The 25,930-nt window shown below is 48.0% G+C and overlaps 8 protein-coding genes across 8 annotated transcripts; 5 read left to right on the forward strand and 3 right to left on the reverse strand.

Moving 5' to 3' along the window:
* Window positions 1-1,631: 1,631 nt before the first annotated feature.
* Window positions 1,632-2,351, forward strand: EV420DRAFT_1647674 (kinase-like domain-containing protein; the record flags this gene model as incomplete). Its single annotated transcript, XM_060478064.1, has 4 exons — window positions 1,632-1,706; window positions 1,758-1,796; window positions 1,853-2,134; window positions 2,187-2,351. 4 exons carry the CDS (start codon window positions 1,632-1,634, stop codon window positions 2,349-2,351), a joined length of 561 nt encoding a protein of 186 aa, XP_060326342.1.
* A 1,403-nt stretch (window positions 2,352-3,754) lies between these two features.
* EV420DRAFT_1483720 (Alpha/Beta hydrolase protein) lies at window positions 3,755-4,995 on the forward strand (the record flags this gene model as incomplete). The annotated part of the gene is made up of 5 exons (XM_060470005.1): window positions 3,755-3,897; window positions 4,018-4,271; window positions 4,324-4,630; window positions 4,686-4,901; window positions 4,953-4,995. The coding sequence occupies 5 exons, from the start codon at window positions 3,755-3,757 to the stop codon at window positions 4,993-4,995; spliced, it is 963 nt and encodes a 320-aa protein (XP_060326343.1).
* Window positions 4,996-5,189: 194 nt separating this feature from the next.
* EV420DRAFT_1713142 (uncharacterized protein) lies at window positions 5,190-6,741 on the forward strand. The gene is made up of 3 exons (XM_060479659.1): window positions 5,190-5,927; window positions 5,982-6,247; window positions 6,301-6,741. Exons 1-3 carry the CDS (start codon window positions 5,359-5,361, stop codon window positions 6,492-6,494), a joined length of 1,029 nt encoding a protein of 342 aa, XP_060326344.1. The 5' UTR covers window positions 5,190-5,358; the 3' UTR covers window positions 6,495-6,741.
* A 725-nt stretch (window positions 6,742-7,466) lies between these two features.
* On the reverse strand, window positions 7,467-8,551 carry EV420DRAFT_866556 (uncharacterized protein). The gene is made up of 3 exons (XM_060483797.1): window positions 8,393-8,551; window positions 7,959-8,342; window positions 7,467-7,902 (listed from the first exon to the last, which is right to left on the reverse strand). Exons 2-3 carry the CDS (start codon window positions 8,258-8,260, stop codon window positions 7,587-7,589), a joined length of 618 nt encoding a protein of 205 aa, XP_060326345.1. The 5' UTR covers window positions 8,261-8,342; window positions 8,393-8,551; the 3' UTR covers window positions 7,467-7,586.
* Window positions 8,552-9,882: 1,331 nt separating this feature from the next.
* Window positions 9,883-13,292, reverse strand: EV420DRAFT_1483723 (uncharacterized protein; the record flags this gene model as incomplete). The annotated part of the gene is made up of 7 exons (XM_060470006.1): window positions 9,883-11,348; window positions 11,410-12,484; window positions 12,655-12,704; window positions 12,756-12,844; window positions 13,018-13,080; window positions 13,113-13,192; window positions 13,266-13,292. The coding sequence occupies 7 exons, from the start codon at window positions 13,290-13,292 to the stop codon at window positions 9,883-9,885; spliced, it is 2,850 nt and encodes a 949-aa protein (XP_060326346.1).
* A 3,983-nt stretch (window positions 13,293-17,275) lies between these two features.
* Window positions 17,276-18,376, reverse strand: EV420DRAFT_866731 (uncharacterized protein). Its single transcript, XM_060483798.1, has one exon. The coding sequence runs from the start codon at window positions 18,225-18,227 to the stop codon at window positions 17,340-17,342; it is 888 nt and encodes a 295-aa protein (XP_060326347.1). The 5' UTR covers window positions 18,228-18,376; the 3' UTR covers window positions 17,276-17,339.
* A 50-nt stretch (window positions 18,377-18,426) lies between these two features.
* EV420DRAFT_866759 (uncharacterized protein) lies at window positions 18,427-19,553 on the forward strand. The gene is made up of 6 exons (XM_060483799.1): window positions 18,427-18,873; window positions 18,928-18,981; window positions 19,043-19,065; window positions 19,123-19,172; window positions 19,222-19,319; window positions 19,377-19,553. The coding sequence occupies exons 1-6, from the start codon at window positions 18,625-18,627 to the stop codon at window positions 19,449-19,451; spliced, it is 549 nt and encodes a 182-aa protein (XP_060326348.1). The 5' UTR covers window positions 18,427-18,624; the 3' UTR covers window positions 19,452-19,553.
* Window positions 19,554-22,427: 2,874 nt separating this feature from the next.
* Window positions 22,428-25,893, forward strand: EV420DRAFT_1483728 (uncharacterized protein; the record flags this gene model as incomplete). The annotated part of the gene is made up of 11 exons (XM_060470007.1): window positions 22,428-22,437; window positions 22,466-22,471; window positions 22,649-22,881; window positions 22,928-23,052; window positions 23,105-23,201; window positions 23,432-23,482; window positions 23,522-24,192; window positions 24,244-24,623; window positions 24,663-24,733; window positions 24,789-24,822; window positions 24,992-25,893. Coding segments are annotated over 11 exons (2,580 nt in total), but the record flags the coding sequence as incomplete, so codon positions are not given.
* Window positions 25,894-25,930: the final 37 nt, after the last annotated feature.

Below are 25,930 nucleotides of genomic sequence, written 5' to 3' on the forward strand. Positions count from 1 at the left end.
AATGTCAGACACACGTCAGTATTGCAGTAATATGGTATGATGCATACTATTCATGGGCGAATCCCGGTCATCTATGGAGAGATAAGAGGGGATTAGCGACATTTTAAGGTTACCGAGTACCCTGTGCTACATCCTGTAGGTTTTGAAGCCAATCTTGAAGTCTACGGTGCCAGTATTTTCGCAAGACGCGGTAAGGTCGATGCTGCAGACATGTTTAAGTGCTTTCTCTGTTTCGTAGTGTCTTCAAACATGGCCGAGGGATGAATCAGCCGCAGGTGGGCACCTGAGAGGAATCCATATTTTATGCACTGTCTTTCCTTTGATAATACAGCAATGGATGGTCCTAGGGAAACCCAAGGGCTCGTCCGAAACCAGTTGTAGTTGTATCTGGAGAGTTAGTGGCTTACATATAAGCGATAACAGAAAGTAACATCGCACGCACGAACATGCTTAAGTCCGACCTCTCTTCGGCAGCGTACTTAGTAGAGACACCAGGAGGGATCGCATAGACCGGTTAAAATCGGGACATCGGTGAATCAATCATTTTTAGATGAATGAAATCCTTGGGAAGAGAAGGTGGGATTGAGCTGGTCAAGCGGCATTCGTGGCATTATTCATGTGAGAATTTGCACCCAATAGCCAAAGGCCCTGTCCATCGTGGCGCCGACCTTGGGGAAGAAATCGAAAATGATGTCTTCAAAGACAAATTCAGCATAAGTCGGGAAGTTGTAGTTTCGCTGATGAGGCTAAGAGGACCTGTTGTAGGTTTTCGAAGGATCCTGAGATGATGGCGTCCTTGGTTTCCAGTGACAATGATTTGTATCACAGATAAGCTGGTTCTGTTCAGGGAATAAGACAATGAAAGGAACTAAACAAGGAACGGATGAGTCTGCCGATAGGGGAAATGGACCTCAGCGTTTCGTCTCTTTGGTGATCATGGAAACTGAGTGAACGGTGTTCGGGACGAGCTCCCGAATGGGCTTCGATTCCTTCCCACGCTCCACATCCTTCCTGAGTGTTCAATGCACCTCTCAAATTTCTGCTGCGCAGAAGACGCGACGGAAGCTCTGAAATACTTAAGTAAATGACTTGTATTCTGTTTTATCTAGCTGCCTAAGAACCTGGGCACGGGCCGGCGGCTTCCAGGATACACAAAGGACGACGACTCGAAGATCTGGACAGAGCTGGACGAGGTCTTTCGAGAGCGCGGTGTTGCGCTGTGGCGTAGTCCGGACAACAACACTACCCGCACACTGGTCCCGCCTGACGCTCATGTCGTATCAAATGGCTTCTCGTACGTGACGAACAGCAGGGAGCGCGACGACGGCCTTGGCACATCCAGACATTGCAGCGGTACTCAACATGGGTTCGTCCCTCATTAATCATTCAGCTCCTCTTATTGGCTCATTCCCTAGACAGACCCACTCACGCGTATCAGTCGTGCGGAAGAGGGGCGCGACTTTGCGATACGATTGTCTTAGGAACGAAGGACATGACCATCTAAAAATACTCAAAAAAACTAGCGACAGGCCCTGTTAGCCTCATCAGCGAGAATCACACCCTTCCAATGCAAGCCGAATTCGTCTTTGAAGACATCGTTTTCGGTTTTTATCCCCAAGGTTGGCGCGCCAATGGACGAAGCTTTTGGTTATCGGGTGCAGAATTCCGTTGGAGACGTGCTGGATATGGTCATGCAAGCATTAGAGGTGAGCTTCTATCGCTCTCGCGTTCATTGCTTATATATACCAATATTATAGAGTCTAGCCTTCATCCATGATCTGAACATTGCCCATCGAGTGAGTAATGCTTCAAATACCACCTAACCCGCCAAATCTCATCTTTGCTTTCCAAGGATGCATTCATCTCCAATTTCTTAGTTCAATGGTACCCCGAGTCCATTTGCGCCGGCCACCCATCCGTATCTCGTCCCCGTGTCCACCTTATCGACTTTGAGACAGCACAAGAGTATCCTCCAGATCAGCCTTGGATGACCGGCTACCCCTTGTGCAGCAGCTTTCCGGATGTCTCCACTTACTCTCGACCTCGTGCCCCCGAAATGCTCACCCCCGATACACCTTACTCTCCATTCAAACTGGACGTCTGGCAATTCGGTTGCAGTCTCGAAAACTTTCAGGTATTTATTAGTGCCATACTGTGAGCTTTTCTCGTTAACATGTGTTTTGCAGGGCACTTTCAGCGAGGTAGATGCTATTTTGGCGGAGCTGGTTTGTGGGGACCCATTGTCGAGGCCAAGCGCGAGCGAGGTGCTGAACGGACTCGTGTCTGTTGTCCACGCAATCCCTCCTGTGTCTTTGCTTATTCTTCCCCCGAAAAACGATAGGAAATCATAATTGACGTTATGAAGTGCCCCAGGCACATCGAACCGAGATTGACTAGTGTTCGATGATCATTTATTTAATACTACCAGCCCTTCGCTCTGCGTGTGTTATTTCCCTTACCATCCCTCCACTTGTGCTTATGCTCATTTTGCCCAGGACGTGCTTGTAGCATTCGAAGAAAACAACAAACAGTATGTCGGTAAACATATAGCCTATATTCAACTCAAAGACGCGTTATACCTAGCTGACAGTCCATTGAACTGTAGACATCGACCTATAACCGGTTGTCTTCCATATGTGGGAGCAAGAAACATGAAAGGACATTGAAGAATAGTATGCCGACAAGAATGCTATCCAGGATGAATAGTTGGGTGTTTTCTGACTGAGGCGGACAAGAGGCGAAGCGGCCGGACGTCCGAATGACACCTATGGAAAGATGTTCCCACGATGCCTGCCCATTTATGACAGTACCATTTGGCATCGATACTGAACGTAAACGCGTCAGGGAATGTCGGGATTCATAGTCATGGAAACTGTAAAGCTAGAAACATGTACCCGGATGTACTGTTGTATGTTCTTAATCCTACCTATACATCCTCTTTGAATCATCTGATTCATTCCTTCAGATGTTCTCGAATGCGCGGAAGTGTCGTTCACCTCATTAAATTTTCTCCGCCTTATGACCTGTTTCCATGCTCAAGATAAACATTCCTTGCACATCGCTGAACCCGAGATTCAGGGATAATGGAATGTGCAAAAAGGATCCGATTTTCTGATTCATACACGTCCACAATCAAATGCGAATGGGGACAACGCTTCTGCTTTCGGATGGATGATTCTATTAACCTATCCTCTTGAAAAGACATATATATGCAAATGATAGCCTTCCGTAGCCCATGACACTCACTTCAACCATAACATGTATGATCAACATACTTGTTCATCTAGCGCTAGTAGTCACTGCACGAATGCGATCCGCCGGTACGCACACGTGTGAATCTGCTCATACCCCACCCACCGCGGTGGCCGCCTTACCCGAACTGCGAAGGTGATGAACTACTTCTCCTCTTGTAAATACTAACAGAACGTACAGATGGGCGCCTCTTCTCAGATGTTATGACAGCATTGGAAACTGCATCCACTGAAAGGCCACGTTATCTGAATCACCTTTATGCTTCTCAAGCTCATTTCAATGATCCTCGGCTATGCCGGCTCGTCCATGAGACACAAGACCCACGGATTACGCGCAAAACTCCCCATGAAAGGTCATTGATCAAGCGCTGCGTTACAGTGGCCTTTTGGTAAGCAGACTGCAATTCTCATGATTCCATCATGTGCTCACATACTATCGTACTTATTTATATCCAAAGATAGCGTCTAATGTGACATATTTTACGCCCTGTCCACTTTCCATCATGCTCCTCGAAACTACTGGTATAGCAGATTTCAAGGTGGGCGATGAAACCTACCAGACGTGGTACAAGATCATCGGCGACCTCAAATCGGGCAAGCCACCTCTCGTCACTCTTCATGGAGGGCCGGGCTTTACGCACGAATAGTACGTTCTCGTGGTGCTTACTGTCAAATTTCTGATATTCAGAATGGTGTGAATAGCATGCTGTAAACTGAATTGCTTTCAACCGAATGCTGTGAAGTCTGACAACGTTAACACTTTCAGCGTCCACAAAGCTTTGACTGAATCTGCTGGGTACGCGACGGTGATTTTCATGCTCACCTTTGAGGTTAGGCTGAGTTGGCGCTCCAGAATCCCTATTGTGGCGTATGATCAAATTGGGAACGGACGTTCAACACATCTGCGTGATGCCCCAAAAGAATTTTGGACACCAGAACTTTTCATGGATGAGCTCGATAACCTCCTCAACCATCTAGGCATCTCCGAGTGCTTCGACCTCGTTGGCCAATCATGGGGAGGTGTGTCGGACTCTCGAAATTTGTGCACCAGTTGAAACTTATTTCGAAACAGGAATGCTGGCTGGGCAATACGCGGCAACTCGTACTCCTAAGGGCTTGCGGCGCCTTGTGATCCTCAACTCTCCAGCTTCGACGGAACTCTACGAGGTAGGGACTAATGCCCTTCTGGAAAAGTTCCCGCCAGATTTCGTTGCAATGCTGCGGAAGCATGAACGAGAGGGCACGACTAGCTCGAAGGAGTATGAGGATGGAATGATGGTGTTTATGAAGAAACACGTCTGCACACTGGATCCATGGCCCGAAGACGTCATGGCATCTTTTGAATCGTTTGGAAAGAATCCAACTGTTTATCATACAATGTGAGTTTCCCTTCTCTTCCGATGTGGGTCACCAAGATCTACGAACTCTATCAAGGCTGGGACCGTCAGAATTCAATGTAACCGGAACACTCAAGACCTGGTCCATTGTCGATGTCCTTCACCAGATCACGTATCCCACCTTGATCGTCAGCGCGCCGAATGACGAAGTACAGGAAGTTGCGGTTATGCCATGGTTCTTGAGGGTTCCTAAAATCAAGTGGCTGGAACTCGCGAACAGTACACACCTGGGATTGTATGAAGAGAAGGACAGGTATGGGCCTTTTAAAAATCAAACCTACGAGAACTAATCGCAAAGTGTTAGATATCTTCGAGCCCTCAAAGAATTCCTAGAAGCCTCCGTGTAAATCTTTAGGTTGATCGAACACCTGTACAAGGTCCAGATGAATGCTAGTTCTGAAATGTTTTGAAAAAGATGTTGAGAAATGAGATTTCTTGAGAGCTGGTTCTCGTCAATGATAATTTCATTAAAACCGTAGCAAGACGCTCACTTATTCTCCAAGTAGCTGTTCCCATCATCAACTGCTTATATGATAGACAAGGAAGGAACTCAGGGGGTGAGCAATCCGCTCGAGGACCGTGAGAAAATATTGCAGGTATGACTTAACTCTTCAATTCGCCACCCGCGGAACGGCCTGCTGAACTTGAAACTCGTACAGAGGACGACTGACAAACGGTACACTTAGATTGGACTAGAAACTGTCACCACGATGCCTTCAGACTTGTTGCGGATTTCCTTCATAGGGACAGGGAAACAAAGCACCTTCCGTCGCATCACATTTCACAGAAACGATCTAGACTTTCACGCAACGGAACTCCCCACATTTGTTGAAAATCCGGATTTTTCTCTAGGGACGTTCGTTTCCTCTACGCCTTACACTGGAAATGGCTTACCCCTGTCACATCTCTCGAAGGATTTCCTTGGTTGGAACTCTCCACGTTATTGGGAAGATCCATTCTGCGACAGTGCACTTTTCGCTCACATAGCACTTGTCCGAGAAGAACACCCTACTATTCACTTTGCAATCAAGGTGGTACTTCATGTCGACGACGATCCCCGGTCTCGAGGTTACAATGTACACGAAGCTCTTAGGCGCGAGGCAGTCTTCTATGCACATCGATTGCCCACTCTCCAGGGTGACGCGGACCCCAGGCATTACGAAGTCTGGGAGGCTAATACTTCGTGGGCTGGGCACGTCGTGATCTCTGTGATGGAGTTTGCGGGGTGGTCATGGTCTGGGCAAATCAGAGGAACAAAACACGACACGCCGGAGACAAGGTAGGCGTATATTCTTTCCTCATGCCGTACACAAATGTCTGATGAACAATTAAGAATGAAGATTGCCCGCACGCTACAGAAAATTCATGATGCTGGGGCAGATCATAATCAGATAGGGCCAGGATACGAACACCATCTGCTATATGACTGGCGATGCGGCAAGGCTCGTATCGTTGATTTCACTGAAGGTCACAACCATACCTGTGCACGTCAAGTTCCTCTGAAACCATACAAAGCGCAGTTTCGCTATGGCCCGCTTCTATGCCCAGAACTCACCACCCTCGGTCTTGTGTTAGAATTTGGTGGTCCCAATACTTTTTGTGCGTAGCGTTTTTATCGTCATTGTGCTTTTAGATTGAATCCCAGGATGCAGTAACAGAAGACCCTGAAGTACTTGATGCTATAGCGTTCCTCAAGACGTATCTCGAAGAGTATCCAGGCGTTTCACGTCAAGAAGCTCTAGACGAGCAAGAGAAGTACCTCAAGGATGAATGGCATCTCGTAGGGCCCCAAGTCCGGCGTACTCAATCTGGGAGATGCATGGATTACGAAGACTTTTTCAAATAAGTGGAAGGAAACGCGTAGTAAAGAGGTCAATCGCGTTTTGACCACACGCATCCTAAAAGGCACGTACTAGCTTAGTGAAGAAGTTATTCGGGTACTTGGCTGTGGGTATGAAAAGCAAGATATCTCTTTGAACCGGTATAATGTGCGGGATTCGATACAATCGGAGTGTCGTTAGGCTATAAAGATCTCGAAGAAGGATACTAGTAGATACGCGCAAGCCATGCACAGACAAATGATCAAATGTCTTTTCTCCGGGAGAAACCTCCGTTTCCTGCGTGGCAAATCGAGGACCAATAAAACACTGTTGAGAGACCATCTTTCGAGTCGCTTCAGTTTTTGTACTGGCCATTCCAACGCTCGCTATACTGAGATGAGTCCACCCATCTATTCCTACCGTTGCTGTAAGAGACCTTTCCGAAGGCCTTGGTGTGGATGCTGTACTGGAGAGCCAAGAAATACGAGGTCAGATGCTCTGAGAATATCCAGCGGTTGGTTCAAGGTACGTTATCGTCCTCAGCGTTGCCGTGGTTACAGTCATTCCAATAGTGCGCCGCGAAATTTCTGTCAGACCAGTCTGGCAACCCTTGCAGCCGCCGCCGAAGACCTGATAAAACTGTACGTCCTCCCAAAAACTTGGAAGTGATTGGTTAAATCAACAACGGAAAGAGACACGAGGTAGAGGCATGACATACCGAAGCTTGGAACGCTGCTAGGAATCGTTTTGCGTGTGATGCATGCGAAAGCGGTGAACCTTCGGACTCTGCAATGCGGGTCAGCAGCCCTGCCATGTCCCTCACAGCCCAGATGAGTTTGAATGCGTCGGCGTTCAGGGCGTCTACCTGAGCGACAACGCTGCGCGTATAAGAATTCACGCTGCTTACTAAGGGAAATGAGCCACGATCATTTGCATTAGGAAAAGACTTACTCCTTATCGCCAGCATAGAACCAAATGACAGAAATAGAAACAAAAGGCAAACAAATAAAGAATCGTGATCTATATCAAAGAAACTCGAAGCAAACGCCAAAAACGCGCACAAGAGAGCTATTGTCAATGCACCTAGGTAGAGGTAATTGAGGAATCTAATATGATTCTTAAGGTTGAAATCCTGGTGATGGATTGGTGAGTAAAGGTGTATCGCATGATTGAATGAAGAAGAGTTGACTGACTTTATGCTGTTTAATGAGCACCTTTTGCAACGCCCACATCTTGTGCTCCAACATTGGCGCAGCTATCTTGCATCGACGACGAAGATCAGCACTGAAAGCTACGCTATCCGAGTTGCAGGTCACAATTTCCTGAAGAATATCATCGATGAACCCAGGGCAGGTGCTCTCGAGGTAACCTTGACATTCGAGAATGTCGTAGATAGTGTGGAGTGCTTTTGTTCGAACATGCGACCTAATGATACTGCAGGTGATTCGCGTTAGTCTGGCAAGGGAAGGCGGTTTGGATTTCAGGCTCACAGCTTGAAGGTGGTACACCTATCCCAGGAACGGGATTGTGTGAGAAGAGTGTGTAGCTCTCTAGCTGTTGAATCGAGCTCTTTGAAGGCACGATACGAAGGAGGAGCTGTGCGATGTAAAAGTGTCCATAGGCAATAGATCCACTCCACGCCGGCTATGATATCGTTCTCGACAGGTACTCGATAAAAGTCGACCAAGTGAGGAGGTATATCGGCAGATAAGATATGGGTAGGGTTAGTGGGAGCGTTCTGGAAATTTTTGCAAAGAGCAGAGCTGCTTGACTTGGTGTTTTTGGGAGGCATGGTGACCCTAGAAAAGTCGGGAATGGAGGTGAAGAGGTTGAAGAAGGCGTCCGTATATATTAAGCTATCTCGGGTATTGAACCTGACATATACAAGTTAGATTTGTCACGAACACTATGCAGCTTCACGTACCAAATATCACTTTTCCGACTCCCAGAAGGCACCAGAACGAGCCTACAAGCAAAGGCGTCGATGTCGACAATGAATTTATCTATGTGATATGCAGCTGCATTGTATCGTCGATAGTCAATGCGCCTCAAATTGAAGGGAATTTTGGGATGCTGGTCGATGCTAAGAGCCTGAGAATCACATGTCAGTAGACGCGGTCGACAAACTCAGCTTCAACACCAACATCCACAAAGGCTAGCGTCAATTCGTAACTCAAGGTCCTTTCTTCGATGTCCAAGACATCTTTTGTCCAGCATAGCTGCAAGTGGCCTTTTGCATAGCTTTCAAGGTGCTCGACCTCGACCTCGAACCCAGCAAACATGGACGACCTCTTTGCTACATCGCGTTACCTCGAGACCTGAAGGTGATTCACTATCCGTTACCTTGGAACATTGTTAATCATCATATAGGGAACCCGGGGCCAAGATGAATTACTCATTACCATAGAGGGTTCAGGATTCAACGACATACGCTACTCGTTCTGACTGGCAGTAGCCGTTGATGCTTACAGCAACATACAAAAGACCGATATCGCGGATATGATTCGCCAAGGCAAATACAGGGTTATTCTCGAATCTCTTCAGGGTACGTAGCAGTCCATTATCGCGTGCATACATCCAGCTCACGGCACTAGCTATGTCTTTCTTCGATTACTTCTCCCATCCACCGCCCTCGTTATCGCTGTTGACAATATGGCCAGAAGAACTAGCAATCCCGAGTACGGTTCGGTTATCTCCCAGCGGCGCGCGCGCGTGATTATTGGAAGTTCCGGGAGGATGCGAAGAGGTACAGCACTACGCATATTCTATATGTGTCCTTGATATCTACATCGCGAGTCTATTTTGCTTGCTCTGTGACATTTTAGTGGATGGTGATAGGAACATGATTTGAGACCCGATCCGTTGAACCGGGGGCGTTAGGCCCAAATTTTCTTCGAGACATGAAGTGTACCTTTCCACGAGGAATTATTTCCCCGTGGAATCCACGATTAAAGCTCTAGACACAATTGCATGATGCAGATAACTGATGCTGGGGATTTAGTGAGTCTTCTGGCAGAGGAAACGTGTATCTTCACTTCATGGTCGTGGTTGTAGTACTATGAGCAAAATTAGTGGCATACTCGTGTTGACTCATGAATTTGGATATCCGCTATGACCCCGACCCCGTACTCCCCACCGTTAGCTCACTAGAAAGATAACATGAAACCTGAAACAAGCCAATTTCCTAGGTGAATCTTCAAACTGGGAATCCACCGACCATTATACGCAACATAACTCTTCCTCACACTTTCCAGGCACTGCTCCTATATGGACTGAGTGGTCCTTGTCACAATTCGCAGGTTACAGCGGTATCCTCTGAATTCACCAGAGATATGTGTAAGCAAATCGCTCTCGGTTTCAGACTTGTATACTGACTTGGAACCATCGTGCCAATAGTACAAACATCTACCCCCCTCATTCAACAATCTCAACCTCAATCTCAAACTTTTGCGATCGCGATATCATCGTCTCCGAATCTGCGAAGTGCACTGTCACCACATGACTCCCAGCGTATCGTGCCACCATTATGAGCTTGACAGTGACTAAATCTTCTGTAACCTCCTGAACATACCTCTCAAACATATAACCGTATCCTTCGGTAGTAGCATTGGCAGCAGCGATGGGCTTATCTAGCTCAAAGTCGAGCGAAAATCGGCCATCGTTTTGGACCACGATTTTGCTCGGATGCTCGTCATGACTTCCGGTAGCGAGTGGACCACGTTTGATGATAGGGGCAGTAAGGGGTAGACCATCCGATTCCCTGCGAATGGTATGTTCCAGGAGTTTGCGAGCGCAATCCTCGAAACTCTCCACCGCCATCGAGTTATCTTCGTTCCATATCTCGACAACGGTTTGACCTGCAGCAACAACGATACATCTGCCACCACGTGTATACCGCACGGAATACTCGCCGAACTCGTCAAGCTCTGCGCGTGTCCATACGAACTGGAGAGGGGCGTCGGTGCTTTGGATAATACTTGCAAGACACCGACGTGTTGCTTGTCTGGCAGCAGCCATGTCCAAGACCCCGTTGGCATCTATCGGTGACTGGACGTAGACCGTGATCCTCAGTGTTGACGAGGAACAGCCTTGACGGTTGAGATACCAAAGCGTGTGCGCATTCGCCTCCCCCACACCGACGCGCCCATCCGTCACGCACCAACTATCATCCAATACTTCCTTGATCCACTCCGGAACGTGGGCCCAGCTGACGTACGTCATCGAACTGGTTGCTTCAACTGGCAGCCCAAAGACGCCCAATATTGCGCTAGCGGCTCCATTAGCACCGAGAGACTCTGGAGACGTCTGATGCTGTCCATCTATACAAGGGATACCAGGATGTTTAGCGATAATGCGAGGATGCATATCATCCCTCTGGTCGTAGAGACGTGTTGTGGTGTCGATGGTCAGGGCTCTGTAGGTGACCGCTGTCTCATTGCCTAAATACGGTCCGCAGCACGCATCATATATATAGTCAGTATCGGCGACATGTTCCGATCCCGAAGTGGCTGAGTTACCAAATGAATGGTAGACGTGCTGAGCGAAGGCACTACGTGCGGGGTCATTGATGTCCAGAACGGCAGTTTCGACCCTGTCGACAAAGAACGGGTTGTTGACCAGAATGTGGTGGTGGTTTTGGTCCGTGATGCCCACCAGGTGGGTCTTATTGATAAAACCAAACCGCTCATGCACCACCCAGCTCATAGGAGGCTCATCAGCACGACGACCCAGGCTACACCCAAGCTCTACTACAGCAGCTTGGTCAGCGCAATTGACAACTCGTTTAGCCCCCCCCGGCCTTTCCAATTCGTCACATTTAAAATACGACGACAAATTGAATGATACACCAGCTGGTGTGTCAGACCAGAAATGCGGTTGGCCTGTAGAGGGAACAGTGATGTCAGACTTGTTTAAAATTATTGAAAGTAAGACCTGTTATACCAAATTCCGTGTCATATCTCTTATAATAGTCTCTAAATGTCCGCCACGTCATTTCTCTCTTCCAATCAGTGGTGTCAGCAAATTTGGCATGGGTTGTCGAAGGCAAAACAGCTCGTAGAAATCCGATAGGAATTCCACGCCTCTCGAACGCCGGATGCAGAGCTTGAGCAAGCCAATATAGCTCCAGGCGTGTCTTCTTCGGCATCTGACACTCCACCTTTCGCCTCGACAGCGTTATCGTCATTCCCCATTCAACATCTCCATTCAATGCGAACGGTTTCGAGCTTATGTTAGGTATGGTGACGCGCACAGTGATAGAGGTGCTTGAGAGGTCGCCAATGAGAAAATGGTCACTCCGAAAGCCAACCATACTGCCTGGAGCCCGTCCATATAGAAAACATTCAGCTCCGACAAGCTCAGGGTCCAATACTCTTATCGTGACGATGAGGGCAGACGAGTCACTCAGTGGTGAGACAAAATCATATCCGAAGATATTGGGCTGAAAAGAGCCCTTTCGACCGTCTGTCGAGTCATTCTCGCTAGATAGATTCCAGAGTTCCCGAACGCCGGAGCGATAGGTTACATCGAGTGAGTTCCGAACTGGAAGGTGTAATGTTGCGCGGATTTGCTGTACTAGAAATGCGTACTTCGCGGTTTGATAAGAAAGTGTTATTCGCACATGCACCGGATGGCCTTTGTCACTGACCCCCCCTTCAATCCACCGATTGCTTTTTCCAACCGAGGTACGGAAAGAGACAGCGTAGAGGGCCTTGGGAGTAACTAAATCAACTTCAACCTTGTTACAGTGGGCAGTGGGGTATCGGCACTTGAAGTAAGCTGACAGGCCCGATCTTGGCAGTGGTCCGTTTTGGGACACGCGTTGAATCGCGAAGTCCAGATGTCCCTCGGATCCAGTGCGCCACACGGGATCTTTCAGCTGAAACTGTGAGTTTGATTGGGAATCAATTGTATCTGGGATATTAACCCAATGCCCATGTAGCGCGGGCGAATCTAGGAGACGTAGGACTTCACCAGTCCTGTTGAGGATTTGCACGTGGACAGAATAATCGAACATCTATAAAGCAAGTGAGCTCTTCATGACTGTCGGATAATATGATAAGAACCGACATTATAGTTGGTATCGGGATTAGACAAATTTCAGATCACGAAGTTCGAGTAATCAGCTTGAATACTGTCACAGCAGTGGCTATGAATGAAGAGTCGGTATGCTTTAAAACAGCATACCTTCTGGTTTCTAGGATTGTCGGGGGCTCCCACAACAGTAATAACGGCAACTAATGACAACTCAGCAAGTTTGGCCAGCATTGGAGCTAGATTGGACGTACTGTTCTCAGACACAGGGATCCTCTTGGATACAGGAACGATTACGGGATGGACAGTGTTTGAGGAGTTGACAACAAACACACGCAGATCACTACAGAAAATGGTGAGTACATATATCCAAAGGACGAAAGGCGATAGAAAGCCTAAAAACACGATGAAAGAGAACAACGGTTTGAATTTGGCTTTGGCGGCAGAGATGCATTGACTAAAGTCTCCATAGCAGCTGATACCAAGGGAAGGCTGGGATAAGGATGGTCGGCTTACCAGGGATGGACGTAGTAAAGGAGCAAGCATGGAGGACTCAGGGCCAGAAAGATGAAGGAGTGACTGTGGTTAAGCAAAGAGCGAAGTGGTTGTACCTTTTACGGTGCTTCGCAAAGCTGTCAGTACGCTCTGTGCTTCTATTTTGGGGTTGAAGCTCTCCCTTTTGATTGAAATCCTATAATGAAATAGGAAGTGCTTTTCACCATCACAAAAACTGCTGGCGTCTACGAGGGCGACTGTCTAATAACAGACTGGCCCAATGTTACATCTGCCATTGAGAGGTGGGAATTGCGCAGATCATTCTGCGGATTAGAACAAGAAGGCGCTTTAGGCAGGAATGAAATTGATGACGAAGATTACATGTATTCAACCCGCAATCGGTCCAGGAAGCATTGGTGTAGGACACTTGTAAAAATCTTCTGTAAAGCTTCAGTCTCCAAATTTTTATCAATACTCACAACATATGATGTATTGAACTACACACAGAGCTCTAAGAACAGGCTATACATAGACTGTCGTTGCGCGTCCATTTGTTATGTATAATCCTCGTGTCCAATCTAGAGTAGAGGCCATCCCCTAAATCTTGAAGACGAGAGCTGGGAGAAGTACTGCTGGCCTTCGTTTTTGTAAGGACAGGGCGATGTTTGTTCCTGAGATGAAGATGTCGGCATGTTCCTATTACGGTTGCAAGGAACACTTCCGAATGGCCTTAGTGTGGACGCAATTGAGGAATACAAGAAAAGCTACTCCGAGGATATCGAATACGAGTTGACAGGGCATATTGGTGGGTTGTATTATCTCCAGTGTCACCATGTTCACAGTCATTCCAGCTAAATTCTACCGCCGAAGACCTGATAAAACTGAAGGTCCTCCCAAAAACTTGAAGGTAATTGGTTACGTCAACAACGAAAAGCGACACGAGCAGAAATATGACATACCGAAGTTTGGAACGCCTCTAGGAATCGTTTTGCATGTGATACATGCAAAAGCGGTGAATCTTTGGAGTCTGCAATGTGGGTCAGCAGCCCTACTATGCTCCTCACAGCTCAAATGAGCTTGAATGCGTCGGTGTTCAGAGCGTCTGCCTAAGAGACAGCTCTGCACGCATAAGAATTCGCGCTGCTTCTAGGAGATGAGTTACGATCATTTGCATTAGGAAAAGACTTACTCCTTATCGCCAGTATAGAACCAAATGACAGAAATAGAAACAAAAGGCAAACAAACAGAGAATCGTGATCTATATCAAGGAACCTCGAAGCAAACGCCAAAAGCGCGCGCAGAAGAGCTATTGTCAATGCACCTAGGTAGAGGTAATTGAGGAATCTAATATGATTCTTAAGGTTGAAATCCTTGTGATGGATTGGTGAGTAAAGGTGTACCGCATGACTGCATGAAGAAGAGTTGACTGACTTTATGCTGTTTAATGAGCACCTTTTGCAACGCCCGCATCTTGTGCTCCAACATTGGCGCAGCTATCTTGTATCGACGACGAAGATCAGCACTGAAAGCTACACTGTCCGAGCCGCAGGCCATGATTTCCTGGAGAATATCGTCGATGAGCCCAGGGCAGGTGCTCTCGAGGTAACCTTGACATTCGAGAATGTCGCAGATAGTATGGAGTGTTTTCGTTCGAACATGCGATCTAATGATACTGCAAGTGATTCGCGTTAGTCTGGCAAGGGGGAGGGCGGTTGGATTTCTGGCTCACAGCTTGAAGGCGGTACACCTATCCCAAGAACGGGACTGTGTGAGAAGATTGTACAGCTCTCTAGCTGCTGAATCGAGCTCTTTGAAGGCACGATACGAAGGAGGAGCTGTGCGGTGTAAAAGCGTTCATAGGCAATAGATCCATTCCACGCCGGCTATGATATCGTTCTCGACAGGTACTTGATAAAAGTCGACCCAGTGAGGAGGTGTATCGGCAGATAAGATATGGGTAGGGTTAGTGGGAGCGTTCTGGAAATTTTTGCAAAGAGCAGAGCTGCTTGACTTGGTGTTTTTGGGAGGCATGGTGACCCAGAAAGTCGGGAATGGAGGTGAAGAGGTTGAAGAAGGCTTCCGTATATATTAAGCTATCTCAGTTATTGAACCTGACATATACAAGTTAGATTTTTCACGAACACTATGCAGCTTCACGTACCAAATATCACTTTTCCGACTCCCAGAAGGCACCAGACCGAGCCTACAAGCAAAGGCGTCGATGTCGACAATGAATTTATCTATGTGATATGCAGCTGCATTGTATCGTCGATAGTCAATGCGCCTCAAATTGAAGGGAATCTTGGGATGCTGGTCCGAGTCGATGCAGGTCGATAGCCTGGCAAGCCGGCTTTATAGATACTCGCGGTACTCGTAACTGTGGATAAAGCCTGGTACCCGGGGCGGGGGTAACCTCCGTGGGCGACAAAACTGTCCAAATTTGATACTCCGGTGCATGCCGCAAGAGCGGCATGTTGTCAATACTGATGACACATGCTATATCTTAATGAAATTTTGTGAGATATTCCTTCAACGCACCTCAATTGCCCATGGAGGGAGAATATGAGCCTCCGAATACCCCAACAGATGTATCAAGCTCTGATGATGATGCCACTGCATCCTGTATCCCATTTACGCCCTCTCAGTACGCTAATATCCCAGCAACCCCTCTTCATCATGGCCCATTTCTTCTACCCACTTCTACCTCTTGTGGCGTTGACAGGCCTTCCGTTAGCGCATTGGCACTCTCACACATGAAGTGGAGGTGAAGACGGAAGCAAAAATCAACGACGCGAACGCGGTACACGGTTGCACGTGGATGGCTGTGAATCGGCAAGTGCTTGGAGTTTGAAATTTGGGCAGTTTTGTCGACCACGGGGGTTACCCCCGCCCCGGGTTCCAGGCTAGCAGGTCGATGCTAAGAGCCTGAGAATCATGTGCCAGTAGACGCGATCGACAAACTCAGCTTCAACACCAACATCCACAAAGGCTAGCGTCAATTCGTAACTCAAGGTCCTTTCTTCGATGTCCAAGACATCTAGTATGGTCCAGCATGGCTGCAAGTGGCCTTTTGCATAGCTTTCAAGGTGCTCGACCTCGACCTCGAACCCAGCAAACATGGACGACCCCTTTGCTGCATCGCGTTACCTCGAGACCTGAAGGTGATTCACTATCCGTTACCTTGGAACATTGTTAACCATTATATAGGCAACCCGGGGCCAAGAGGAATTGCTCGTCACTATAGAGGGTTCAGGGTTCAACGACATGCGCTACTCGTTCTGATTGGCAGTAGCCGTTGATGCTTGCAGCAACGTGCAAAAGACCGATCTCGTGAACAGGATTCACCAAGGAAAATACAGGGTTATTCTCGAACCTCTTCAGGGTACGTAGCCGTCCACTATCGCGTGCATACATCCAGCTCACGGCACTAGCCATGTTCGATTACTTCTCCCATCCGCCGCCCTCGTTATCGCTGTTGACAATATGGCCGGAAGAACTAGCAGTCCCGAGTACGGTTCGCCTACGGTTAGGTTATCTCCCAGCGGCGCGCGCGATTATTGGAAGTCCTGGGAGGACGCGAAGAGGTATAGCACTACGCTTATCCCATATGTGTTCTTGATATCTCCATCGTGAGTTTATTTTGCTTGCCCTGTGACTTGTTAATGGATGGTGATAGGATTTGTGACCCGATCGGTTGAACTGGGAATGTCCTTCAAGACATGAAGCGTAACCTTTACACGAGGAATTTTTTTCCCGTTACGGAGTGGGAGAGAGTGGAAGGAAAGTTGTCTGTGCGTCTCGTGTATGGAGAGCAGGGGAAGATGATGTACGTTAGGAATGTTTTCCACGTGGAATCTACAGTTAAAGCTCTAGACACGATTGCATCGGTGACGCAGATAACTGATGCTGGGGATTTAGTGAGTCCTCTGGCAGAGGAAACGTGTATCGTCAGTTCATGCTTGTGGTTGTAGGCCTAATAACCTAGTACTAGGAACAAAATTAGTGGCATACTCGTGTTGACTCATGAATTTGGATATTCGCTTTGACCCCGACCCCGTACTCCCCACCGTTAGCTCACTAGAAAGATAACATGAAATCTGAAAGAAGCCAATTTCCTAGGTAATTCTTGAATCCATCGACCATTATACGCGACATAACTCTTCCTCGCACAAGTTTTCAGGCACTATGGACTGAGTGTTGAATGTCAAGTCCTTGTCACAATTCGCAGGTTACAGCGGTATCCTCTGAATTCACCAGAGATATGTGTAAGCAAATCGCTCTCGGTTTCAGATCTGTGTACTGATTTGGAACCATCGTGATAGTACAGACATCTAGTACCCCCCTCATTCAACAATCTCAACCTCAATCTCAAACTTTTGCGATCGCGATATCATCGTCTCCGAATCTGCGAAGTGCACTGTCACCACATGACTCCCAGCGTATCGTGCCACCATTATGAGCTTGACAGTGACTAAATCTTCTGTAACCTCCTGAACATACCTCTCAAACATATAACCGTATCCTTCGGTAGTAGCATTGGCAGCAGCGATGGGCTTATCTAGCTCAAAGTCGAGCGAAAATCGGCCATCGTTTTGGACCACGATTTTGCTCGGATGCTCGTCATGACTTCCGGTAGCGAGTGGACCACGTTTGATGATAGGGGCAGTAAGGGGTAGACCATCCGATTCCCTGCGAATGGTATGTTCCAGGAGTTTGCGAGCGCAATCCTCGAAACTCTCCACCGCCATCGAGTTATCTTCGTTCCATATCTCGACAACGGTTTGACCTGCAGCAACAACGATACATCTGCCACCACGTGTATACCGCACGGAATACTCGCCGAACTCGTCAAGCTCTGCGCGTGTCCATACGAACTGGAGAGGGGCGTCGGTGCTTTGGATAATACTTGCAAGACACCGACGTGTTGCTTGTCTGGCAGCAGCCATGTCCAAGACCCCGTTGGCATCTATCGGTGACTGGACGTAGACCGTGATCCTCAGTGTTGACGAGGAACAGCCTTGACGGTTGAGATACCAAAGCGTGTGCGCATTCGCCTCCCCCACACCGACGCGCCCATCCGTCACGCACCAACTACCATCCAATACTTCCTTGATCCACTCCGGAACGTGGGCCCAGTTGACGTATGTTATCGAACTGGTCGCTTCAGTTGGCAGCCCAAAGACGCTCAAGGTTTCGTCGGTATCAAAAGAGTACATAGCCATTGGAGTCATCTGGTTGTTCAAGCACACATATATATTATAGGCGGTCGGCGATCGCCCAAATGCGAAACACGCTTCGTAATAGGCGGCTGGAGCTGCGGGCACAGTTTAGCTGAATCAGAAATAGGTCGGAGTCCCAGCATCCGGCAGCCCTACGAGACCGCGCTGGTGCTAGCTTCGTCGCCACTGAGAGATTCCGCTGTTTTTCGAGCGCTCTGCGATAGTGAAAACCAGATGGAGGTAGTAAAACGCTGCCAAATGCAGACTACAGCACGCGTCATAGATTCACTCATTACGGTAAGTGCTATGGTCGGACATCGGGCCGTTATCCGATTACAGGGAGTACTCTCGGTGCCGTTCCCTTTCATCTAACGCGTTTACTCAACCCGACCAGGAAATCTAACGCAAGATGAACTCGGAATCAGATCCAGCTCCCACTTCCTCTGGAAGACTGTCACTGACACGGTCTACGACCAGAAGCCAGTTGGGCATGAGCATGGCAGCCTTATCCTGTCCAGGTCGCCCGACACTGAAGGATGCAGCGAATCCGGACTCACAGGCCCTTTCTGGTGCTCTGATACGATGGAATGAGGGTATTAGCGACAATGTTTCTTTGACGGAATACTATGATCCTTGCGTGTTATCCCTCAATATACCAGTAAGATCATTTCTTAATTCCATTCAGCATCATCTCTCATTTACATGTGTATAGGATAAATTTCAAGGTGTGGGACTCACTATAAGATTGTACCAACACCTCAGGATGGTAAGTTTCTTTCATTAATTCTCCCTGCGCGTGTTCTAATGTACCGATGTCCATTTTGCAGTTCCGAGTCGGTGTGATAACAGGGTGAGCTCGAGGAAGGCTGTTGACACATGCTTGTGTGTTTATCAGTTACTCTTACAGACTGAACGTTTCCTCAACGACAACAATAAGATTCGCAACTGCAGGCGAAGGTAATTTCTTTCTGCTACAATTCTATATATTGTGTTAATTCTTCCGAAGCCGCTACGGCTCTACGAGTAATATGTAATCCTACATTTTATTCCATAGTCGGCGCCGCAATTACTGTAGGATACATGCCGAAGAAAACCGATGAGCAGGCAAGTCCTCGTTTCAACGATTCTTTACAAACACTGATGAAATGGCGCGTCTGTTAGCTGAAAGCTCAAATCCAGGATTTGCAGCATCTCCTTGAAGAAAGGGTTCTACAGCAGGAAACGATGGCAAGGTAATCCGAAAAGAAGATCAATGCTCTTCGTGAGGAACTCTCTGTTGCTCATGCCCGTCATCTCGAACAATCGGAGCGGTATAAACTCCAACTGGAAGACGCGTCCAAAGTATCCGCAAGTTTATGCCAGAAACTTGAAGAATCCCTGGCTGTCCAAGAAGAACAATACGCTCAGAAGTCCAGTACGCTTCAACGCATTATTGATGACATGAAAGAAGAACTGCATGATATGGATCTCAACCTCGAGATGAGAAACAAGCTGGTTGAGGAGAAGGACCGCCAGATGATGATGACAATGGAAACATACCAGCAGGAGCGTGGCGAATTGACTAGTGAGGTCAAGCGGCTAGAAGAAGCGCTTCGAGAGAAAGGTCTGCAGTTGGAAATATTGGAGTCGGTGCGAGATTCAGAGGAGCAGAAGAAGAGGGAGGTGTTAGAGCGTAGCGAGTCGGAGAAAGCTACCAAGGACAGCTTGGTCAAGGTTCTTCATGCTAGGATTGACGAGCTCAAAGAGCGAAACAAGGTAACAAGAGGAACAGTCATGGATTCAGACACGCGTCAGCTGGATTTGGAGGTTAAGCTTTCTGCAAGTATGGCAGACAAAGCATTGGTGGAGAAGCGGATAAAAGGCTCGGATTCCAAAGTTGCTGTGCTGGAAGAGAAGCTCGCTGTGGGTACCAATGAGAAGAAGAAGCTGTCCGCAGAGGTAGCAGCGCTGAAGTCTGATCTCGCGCAGATGAGAACCAAGTCGGAGGGGAGGGACGAAGAGTTTCGACGGCTTCGCACAACATTAGACACGCTACTCCAGGGTATGTCGACGGCAGATCGACACCGTCTACTTGGGAGGGAGAGCGAGGATAGTCATGAGGATGGTTGGCCGAACAAGAAGGCCATACAAAGAGCTCGGAACTGCATAGACGAGTTTGAGGAAGCGCAATTTTCTCGGAAGGGAAAGGCCCTGACGTTCAAGGATATTCCTTGGCCAGTGCTGAACGACCTATCGACTTTCGGGCCGAGAGATATTACGAAGAAGCGGGTCGACAAGTTTTTCGCGGCTGTAGAAACAGAACTGGGAAGTAACGGGTACTGGGAGTTGTTAGAGAGGATGTATAAGGCCTTCAGGGAACAGAGGTGGGAGAAAAGAGGTCTGTTGGAAAGTGTTAGCGATCAGAAATTAAGCGATGAACTGGAGAGCGCCAGAGAGATCGTTTTGAAAGTGGTCAGGCCTTTATGGAGAGGCTGATATATCACTTAAAGAATTTGTACGACTGTAGTACCATTGTACACATTAAATCCCTGCTGATAATGTCATTAGGGTGGAGTTCACATGAAGAGGTTAGAGAACAAGACAATGACTTACTTTTCTGGTTGTTCAGGTGAACGAAGTGTTCCAGGGGCGTCCCGGCCTCGATGTAATTATCATCGGCAACAGCTGCAAGGAAAGAGACGTAGTGTTCACCGGTCTACGATATGTCCACCATCAGACGATTCCCGTCTCCGTCGTTGCCTGCCTTTTGTAAGATGATTCCCGGCGACCGCACGATGTCTGAAGAATGAGGCCTTGAAGCTTGGGCTTGAATCTTGAAGATGGGTGAAAGTAATTCCTTATCCAAATCCATCGTTGAAGAGGCTATCAGCGCTCTCGAAACCGAACGCCTCTCCTTCAAGGTGTCGTTGGGATACCTTGTTGTCGGCCGGCCTTCTGGAACAGTCAAGTAAATATTTTACTCTTGAACGTGGTACATCGTTGTTTCATAGCCTGTCAGCAGTCAATTAATCATTGGTCACTGAACTGAGTATAATCCTTTAGATTTTCACAATCAGATGGCTGCAACTTCAGGGTTACACAAACATGTTGCACGTTCACCTTCCGCCTCTATTTACGCTTTGGATTTCAATCCACTGCGCGTACCAGTTGTGCTGAAAGTGGCTGCTCGAAAAGGGTGTCTTCTCAATTGTCATTTGCTTTTTGACTTGTAGGTCGGTGAGGAAAATACGGCATAGCATTGAATAGATACTACAGCCTAGCGTCGGGAACCTACAGATATGTGGTAACAAACAGATAGAAGTTGTAATAGTTGTGGCGATAAAGTAACTACTAAACAACTGACATTCCCGTCGTCAATACACTGAAACTGGAAAGCAGACATACCGTGATAGCTACGCCAGCTAATAAATGCACTCCACCTTGGCGGATTCATAGTGTTGATTCTCTCGTGCAACTTGATGAGGCCTGGGTGGTCATTCGGGGGGCAAAGGGAAAGAGTCCTTAGGATCCGTAGATGCGACAGTGATGCACAGGTTTGATGTCGGCGAGAGGCTGGACAGGTTCTTTGGCACCACAAATTTTCGTATGGAGCTGCAAATCCTTCTGGAGCCGAAAACAGGGTCGTCATCATCGTCCTGACGTACTGTTCACCATCGTCATCGGTCCCCCAGCCATTGCTGACACCATAGCGCAGGGTGGCGGCACCATCTAGAGAACATCCACAAATGCGATTCGCCATTGCCGCTGGTATGTTGTACTGAAAATGTTGCGAAAGAGTATAGGTGATGGTGGTAGAAGCCAAGACTGGGCAACTCCTTAGTCTCCTATTCAAATTTGAAATCGTATTTCACATTATTATTTTCCAGTATTTTCCACAGCTGCAAGGCTCAAGCCAACCAAATCGCCTAATATCCTCAGCAACTCTTGAAGCCGTATGACGTGTCGACGTGTCATGGAAGTTCAAAGAAGTTATTTTTTTCGAAACCGAGACTCCGAGAGAGTCAGTCGAGATAGTAATCGTGCAACCGCTCGAAGTGTCTCTCACGTCAATCTGGAGTGGCAATCGTGCTCTCCGATACAGGAACAATGCATCGATTCTCCTCTGTCTGTTCTGCAAGGGTGTGTTGCTATTTATCTGTACTTGATAATTCTTTGAATCGTGCAAATGTAGCTGGCGGCAACGTTCGACATCCTCCCGTAGCACCATTGACCATGACAGTCTGTAAGTAGTCATGACGTGGCTTCGACAGGTCTCGGTGCGTATGTTGCTGCGAGATCATTGTTATCAAGAGGTGGCGGGACAGTTGACGTCGCATTGTGCATTGTGTATTGCGCATTGTCTGTTCAATTTGTTCACATCAGCCACCACAGTTTTCCTATTCGTGTTTCCCTCCCAAGATGCCATGAACAGTGTATACCCTTTGAACCGACAGTCTCGGCGTGGGAGGACCAGATTGAGCCCCGCCTTGTTGCACGAACACCCAGAGAAAAGGATACGAACCGACGGCGTTTCCTGTCCGGGACAATGGAGCGGGGACCCACACGCGCCATACGACAGGATCAGCCACAGAGCGTCGTTAGGGTGTCGCTTAAGTATGAGGGCTTAGAAAATGGAGAACAAACCCCATCTTCAACGACCTCTCATCATGACCAAAAAACGAGGTCGGTGCCTTCTTGTCCTGCAACGCATCTTCTGTTAATAATATTTCCAGGGGCCAAGCGTAAATATTTGGCTGCAGACAGGGATTCTGGTCCTACCACGTTCGATGCTTTCACTGATGTCAGAAGACCTAAAAACGTCGGAAGTTGCTTTGTGTCCTGGTTCCGTCGCTGCCAGGTATACTCTTTAGTTTAATTTCTACTCCTAATCTTCTGACGATGTGTATTAGACGATTGGCGTCTGCCTTATTCGAGCCCTTCAGATATAGCCATACCAAGGCTCGATCCGGATCCAAATGCTGTATTAGTATGCAAATCACACGAGGTGTATGCGGTCGGTGAATACCGATGTGGACATGTAGTGCATCCCTCTACCCAGCGTCCACCCTCACCATCCACTGCATTGGCTCATTATCTATTCATGTGCTTTGCTACCATGGTTCGGCATCGGCCTTCCATCGCGGGCTAAAAGCATTTATTTGCCCCACACACGAGCTGCTCGTGCCCCTCGGCGAGCTTACCACTCACATCCTCCGAAACCACCATAATTTCTTCAGCGGACTATTCTAATCCCAGAAGACCAAAAATCCACAGTCGCACTTCCAGACGTGCGTCATACAAAAAAGCTCATGGACCATTTCGTTCAGCATATCGCTGAGGCTTTCGACGTCCCCGTCACTAAATCCTGGAACGAAGATTTCCGGGCCACAGCCCCGATACCATATCTCTCCCCACCTCGTCGTGCTCTGCGCTGTCCTGACTGTAGCCATATCATCACTTCGTCATTGTCTCCCAAAGGAGTGGAAAAGGTTATAGCACCGCGCTCCGACCATATCAAGCAGAGGCACGGTCGTCGAACGACCTCGTCTGATCGGCATCCAGACCCCAATGAATACTTTTATGCCCAGGTATCAGGCCCATCATGCGGAGGAAAACGTTTGCATTCCAAAATTGTTCTTCATGGTTATACTCCTCCTCCTCAGTCTGGTCCTGCATACCAATGTGTTCAGGCCCTGACGTCGCTTAAACCTTCGACGGTTGGCATCTCCACCCCTACTCCGGTCTATGCGGAATGGTTAGAGCAGTTAGGGTATCCGTCGATGTTACAGCATGCCCTCAAGGGTTTATCGCAAAACGAACTCTTCTCGCTAGTGATACTCCCTAGTCTGTATGAGACAAGATCTCCTCCACTTCCGAATGAAGTCCTAGTTGAAAATGCCCTACGGCACATATATCTATTTCTCACGACCTTCATCAAGGACGCGAACCGCTACCTTGATTCTGCACACCCCCAGCTACGGGATGAGATCGGCACCCCGTATGTCTCGTCCAAAATTCACGCTGCTGATTCTCATTCTTTTCTCTTTAGGTCTTCTCAATTTCGGAATCTAAAGTATCCCTCAGCGTATGCAGGTATTGTTATGGGCCTTTTCATTCTCCTCCTGCGCACGACTGTTCTCAATAAGGCTGGTATGCCTCTTCCCTTCAAGCTCAAACTCGATCCCCAGGAGCGTAAGGCAACGAAGCGGCTGTACCGCTATATAACCGAGTCTGGCGACGACCTCGACCTTGGTACTCTTCACCAAAAGACTTACAACCTTCTCAAGGCGGTCCTCATGGCCCAGCCGTCGATAGAGAAACGGTGGTCGACCGCTATCGACTACGTCTTGTTTTTTGGTGCTTTTCGTCGACGGAGGACGGGGATGCTGGAAGGAGATTCTCCATTCGCGAGTCCTGGTCAGTTCACTGGTGTGTGTGCGTCATGGCAATACGTGCTTCGGTGCATAGCGGTTCATATCGTTCGGCTGGGAGACAGTAAGGCTGTCTATGTGCCTTTTGAGGATAATAATTCAGTCTCGGTAAGTTGGTGTTTATTACAGTTTGACGTAGTGACTAACTGGATAACCATCTTAGCTAGATTCTGTGATTGTCGAGGAGGAAGACGAAGGTAATTTGAAGACGATGATGATGATAAAGATATTGGTAAACTTCGGGCTGACCCCGTTCCTTCGTAGTCTATGTTGTTCTTGGCCTATTTTATCGTTTCTTACATCCCCCCATAGGATGCTCCAGTCACTGAAGTCTCATTGCACACAATCGCTCGGATGACACTGTAGAACAATCCACTTCCTTCTCTCGTGTGCGGGTGGCCTGGCATGCTGCTCATGTCGGGAAGCTGCAATGTCCGCCCCCTACGCAGTCAGTTTGGGAACCCAATGGTCATTCCTTCACACTGCATCGCAAGGCACGCACCATCGAAGTCGACGTAAACCGCTTCAAGGATGGAACATGGAGCTTGGTCAAGTCAGTACATCGAGTACTCGAGAAGCTCATGCTTGATGATCCAGAAAGTATTGACCTGGTTATGACATTCGACGTTCTTGGCCTCGAGGATAATCCTTGCGTGCCGGTATCTTTCATCGCATCAACTACCAGTCGTAGTGCTACAGCATCCATTGTTGAGGTGATCTGGGAAAAGCTTCAAGCATACGTTTTCCATGACGGACCGAAGAGGATCGATGGAAGTCGTGTTCGCGATTGGCTCCGATTGGAGGAACTCGTCGGCGTGCTTGTTACTCTTCATGCTATAACGGGTGGCATCAACCCGCGAAGCCAGCAAATTGCGCAGCTTGAGTTTAATAGCTCAATCGCCGACCATGATCGACACCTTTTCCTCCTGAACCGAGACCTGGTGGTCGCCTTTTCGCCAAGCAAGAACCCACGGAAACAAGGGGAAAAGTCTGGCAGTGTACATTTTCTTCCCTCAGTCGTGGCCCAGCTTCTCATCGTTTTTTTGATATTCGTTCGGCCTTTGAAGACGCGATTACTGATGGCTCGTGGTTCGGTAAAGCTACCGGGTTTTCTCCAGACTCGTATTTACCTCGACACTCACGGATACCCATACTCGGGCGCTCAGCTCGACAATATCATTAGAGATCATCTCGGAAAACACTTTGGTATGTACGCCAACACACTTGACCTCCGGCAAATCTTCTCGTCCATCAAGAATAAATATTCGGTGAGTCTTTTCCTTGTCCCGGAGCAGAGTGCTGTCC

This window comes from Desarmillaria tabescens (genome assembly GCF_030435595.1).
Source record: "Desarmillaria tabescens strain CCBAS 213 chromosome Unknown EV420scaffold_43, whole genome shotgun sequence".
Lineage (NCBI taxonomy): Eukaryota > Fungi > Basidiomycota > Agaricomycetes > Agaricales > Physalacriaceae > Desarmillaria > Desarmillaria tabescens.